The 4,821-nt window shown below is 45.8% G+C and overlaps 1 protein-coding gene across 1 annotated transcript; it reads left to right on the top strand.

The window, feature by feature from the left end:
* The first annotated feature begins 3,640 nt into the window (after nucleotides 1-3,640).
* CCDC70 (coiled-coil domain containing 70) lies at nucleotides 3,641-4,309 on the top strand. Its single transcript, XM_059903229.1, has one exon. It carries the CDS (start codon nucleotides 3,641-3,643, stop codon nucleotides 4,307-4,309), a length of 669 nt encoding a protein of 222 aa, XP_059759212.1.
* Nucleotides 4,310-4,821: the final 512 nt, after the last annotated feature.

Raw genomic sequence — 4,821 nt, 5'->3', positions numbered from 1 at the left:
CAGCTGCCTTGAATTGACTTCTTCACTCATCTTTGCAGCTCTCTCCTCCTCATAAAGGCAGACACACTCTGTTTCTTTGTGGAGAGCAGCCCTAAAAGGAAAGCCCACTAAAAGCAACGACTGGTGTTAGACCTGCAGAAAGTGTGAGGTCATAAAGGGCCAGAAAATAATGGCTGGGGATAACGTGGATGGGGTGAAATGTAGAACTGGATGATAGTTGGTATCTATGGTAAAAAGGAAAGAGGAATTTATTAACCTGTTTCAACAAGTTGTCTAGCTAGTGCAAACATTGCTTATGGAGTAAGAAATAAAGCTCTAGTGTAATTTGGAAGGTGATCACTTTCGGAGTTGGGATATGTCCAGGAAACAGTGCAGAAGAAAGTCAGAAGCCTGCACAAATGTTTCCTTATTGTGCAGGGGACGCACTGGGGACAGACAGGTCTCACACATGAAAGGGGACTTCTGTAAACCTTATTTTGTTGTTGAAAAATATAGTTATTTTCTTTAGTGATAGCGTTCAGTGTTTTTAAATTTGCTTCTTAGCGTGGGTGTCTGTATATTTTCCTTCGGCTGGAGGGTTGTATGAGGAGGGGAGGTTTCATCTGAAATTAGTGACCAAGTTGCTAAATGTTTTTGCTATCAATCAGTCCAGTGCTTGATACAAACATCTCTCACTTAGACACACACAAACACACACACACACAGCCACGCACACGCCGGCTATGTGTCCTTCCTTCTCCCCTACTGCCTGCTCCCAAGTCAGAAAGTAGAAAAAGAAGGAGAAAACCTGGAAATCTCCTGGAGGGACTCACGGTGCTCCAGGGTGCAGTGCCCAGCGAGGCCCACTCAGTGAGGCCAGACCCTGGCAGCTGCTTCCAGAAAGCTCAACATGGAAATCAATGCCCTTGCCATGTGTACCCACCCTTTGTCTCCCCTGCACTCCAACTGCTGTCCCATGTCCAGACCTTTTTCTCATCTCTCAACCCACCTTTGTTACCGGAATTTTGGGGATAGTTCTGAGATCTGATACCTCAGATAACGGCAATGTGTGGAGATCCTCCCTCCCTCCCTCTCTCTCTTTTTTTCCTTCTTTCCTTCTTTCTTTCTGCCTTTCCTTTCCTTTCCTTTCTTTCTTTCCTTCCTTCCTTCTTTCTTTCCTTTCTTCCTCCCTCCCTCCCCACTTCTTCCCTTTCTTCCCTCCTTTCTTTTTTCTTCCTTCCTTCCTTTCTTTTCCTTTCCTTCCTTCCTTTTCTTCCTTTCTTCCTTCCTTTCCTTCCTTCCTCCCTCCCTCCCTCCCTCTCTCCCTCTCTCTCTCTCTCTCTTTCTCTCTTTCTTTCTTTCTTTTTCCCTAGCTTTTATTTTACTGTGATATACAATGCATTTACTGGAGTACATAAAACATATGTATACAGCTTAGCACTTTTTTATTATAACACACAGGCAACTGCCACCAAGTAAAGAAAAGGGATACTACTGGCCCCTCTCATGTCCTCACCCAATCACAGCCCTTAGTATCCTACCTCCCCACCCACTCCTTCACACACAAGTAATTACTTAAAAAAAATTTTTTTTATTTTATATTGGAGTATATTTGATTTACAATGTTGTGGTAGTTTCAGGTGTACAGCAAAGTGATTCAGTTATACATGCACACATATCTATTCTTTTTCAGATTCTTTTCCCATATAGATTATTACAGAGTACTAAGTAGAGTTCCCTGTGCTATACAGTATCAATAGGTCCTTGTTAGTTATCGGTTTTACATACAGTAGTGTATATATGTTAATCTCAACTTCCTAAGTAATTATTATCTTGACTTAATGGGACTCACTTCCTTGCTTGTCTTTTTGTGTTGTCACTTAAGTATATTTCCTTAAACAACAGAGTTTAATTTTGCTTGTTTTGGAACTTCTTCTTTCAAAGTCTTTGATCCTGATTCTTTCTTTCAGTATTATAAGGTTCATCCACATTGTTGCACGTAGCTATGCTCTCCATTGCACGAACAGACCACCACATTTGAACTCCATTCTATTGTGAGGGTCATTGGACTGCTTGCAGTGTTGAGCTCCTGTGAACATAGCTGCTTGAACATTCCTGTACACGTAACCTGGACACAATTTAGAAGTTCCCTCAGGGCATGTATCTGGGAGTGGAGCAGCTGAGTCATAATGTGTCCTCGTTATTGTTATTGAACAATAATGGCTACCATGTGAGAATGGCTACTGGCTACCATGTGAGAATTCCTCTTTCCCACTTCCTAGCCAACATTCAGTGTCATCTTTCACCTTTTGGTTCTAAACTTCTGTTCCCAAAATAGATTCTTCTACTAAAATCGACTCCTCCAGGTCTGTGGGTCTCACCTTCTGTTTCCCACATGGCTTATAACAGAGGATATGCACACTTGTGGCCTCCTGCTGTGAGCACACCCAATCAGAAGGTTATGAACAATCCCCAAGTGAGAAAGCCAAAACCTCAGATGTATTCTGGTTGATGTAACACAAATAAATCACTTGGGGCTGTGGCACTTGATTATTTAAAAGCAAAACAAAACTGTGACACACCTCTAAAGTGATCATGTCACACTTGTGCGTCCTGACACTCTGGTTGAGAACCATTGTCTTTGTTGGCTGATATTCTATTATTTCAGTAGCCTTGAGCTTGAACGTACTGACTACCTCTTCAGTGCAAAACCATGACCAGCCAGCGTCTTTCTCTACCACAGCTTGCCCCTCACAAATACCACCAAGGGGACAAAGAGAACAATGGTTAAAATGTCCCAATAATGAACCCTCTTATACTGTTGGTGGAAATGTAAATTGATACAGCCACTATGGAGACCAGTATGGAGGTTCCTTAAAAAACTAAAAAAAGAGCTACCGTTACGACCCAGCAATCCCACTCCTGGGCATATAGCTGGAGAAAAACATGGTGCAAAAGGATACATGCACCCCAGTGCTCACTGCAGCGCTGTTTACAATAGCCAAGACATGGAAGCAACCTAAATGTCCATCGACAGAGGAATGGATAAAGAAGATGTGGTACATATATATGATGGAATATTACTCAGCCATAAAAAAGAATGAAATAATGCCATTTGCAGCAACATGGATGGACCTAGAGATTATCATTCTAAGTGAAGTCAGATAGAGAAAGACAAATATCATGTGACATTGCTCATATGTGGAATCTTTAAAGAATGATACAAATGAACTTATTTACGAAACAGAAACCGACTCACAGACTTAAGAGAACGAACTTATGGTTACCAGGGGGGAAGGGTGAGGGGAAGGGTTAGACTGCGAGTTTGGGATTGACATGTACATACTGCTATATGTAAAATACGTAACCAACAAGGACCTACTGTATAGCACAAGGAACTCAACTCAATACTCTGTAGTAACCTAAATGGGAAAAGAATTTGAAAAAGAATAGATACATGTATATGTAAAAAAAAAAAAATTCTAAGATTAAAAGATAATTCCCAGTAATGGCACAGAGTCCAGGGCTTGCCCTCTGGGATGTGATACTCAAGGGGCATGTTCTCTCTGGTGCCCCCATAGGGTTGGACCAGCTGACCTGGACCTGGCCAGCAGCCGTGTCCTCCATCGCAGTCACCTCACCATCCTGGCTGACCAAGACAATGTTTCCCTTCAAGGTGAGCAAATGGATGGAGCTTGCCTGCTTCCACTCACTGGTGGTCTCCTCATCCAACATTCGCCAGAAGAAACTAATCCACAAGCTGCAGGAAGAAAAGGTGTTTCGGGAAGAGATGAGACACTTCCGTGAGAAGATAGAAGGCTTCAGGGAAGAGATGTGGAATTTCCGTGGCAAGATCTGCGCTTTCAGGGGCCAGGTCTTGGGCAATTGGGAAGAGGAGAGACCTTTCTGGGAAGAGGAGAAAACCTTCTGGAAAGAGGAAAAAGCCTTCTGGGAAATGGAAAAATCTTTCTGGGAAGAAGAGAAAGCCTTTTGGAAAAAGTACCGAATCTTCTGGAAGGAAGATAAGGCCTTCTGGAAAGAGGACAATGCCTTGTGGGAAAGAGACCGGAACCTGCTTCAGGAGGACAAGGCCCTGTGGGCGGAAGAAAAGGCCCTGTGGGAGGAGGAAAGAGCCCTTCTGGAGGAGGAGAAGGCCCTGTGGGAGGATAAAAAGGCCCTCTGGGAGGAGGAGAAGGCCCTCTGGGAGGAGGAGAAGGCCTTCTGGGTGGAAGGGGGTGCTCAGGTTGTGGAGGAGCAGAGGCTGGCAGGGGGGCACCGCAACGTCAGTGGGGGGCCCCGGTCGGCAGCCTCCTGCCGGGGCAGGGCGTGAGCACAGGAGACGAAGGGCTGGGGGGTCCTCACCGATGGATTGGGACTCGAGTCCGGGGTGACCCCATGTGCTGAAGAAAACACGCTCTTATTTGTCTCCTGGCTTCAAAAGATCTAATAAAGTTCTGAGGAGAGGTCTGGAAAACCAACTTCTGTACGGAGGCCCGCTGCATTTTTCCAGGTTTTGTGATTCTCAGAGGTCGTACTCCCGTCCTCCAGGCGGCTCTGCTGTCCACCGAGCTTGGCTCCGCGAGCAGCTCCCCGTGAGCGCGGCACGTGTGGGTGGGTGTAAGTGGAGACCCTGGACTCTCCTGAAGAGTCAGAACGGGGGTGGGGGTGAGGGCGACGCCAGCAAGAGACACGTAGGGACGGAGAGGGGCGGGGATATCTCTGCCTCTGTGGCGCCAAGGGGCAGTCACTTCTCCTCCACTCTGGGCAGTCTTGGGGGCTGCGAGCGGGCTGGCAGCTTCCCAGAAAAGGCTGCAGCGCTGTTAACAGTCCACCCGTGCTTTG

Source organism: Balaenoptera ricei, chromosome 18, assembly GCF_028023285.1.
Source record: "Balaenoptera ricei isolate mBalRic1 chromosome 18, mBalRic1.hap2, whole genome shotgun sequence".
Lineage (NCBI taxonomy): Eukaryota > Metazoa > Chordata > Mammalia > Artiodactyla > Balaenopteridae > Balaenoptera > Balaenoptera ricei.
Note: the sequence above shows the minus strand (reverse complement) of the source record. Positions and strands in the feature narration are given on the sequence as shown.

What these genes read in the sequence shown, in the direction of transcription:
- CCDC70 (XM_059903229.1), top strand. Translation starts at nt 3,641, where the DNA reads ATGTTTCCCTTCAAGGTGAGCAAATGGATGGAGCTTGCCTGCTTCCAC.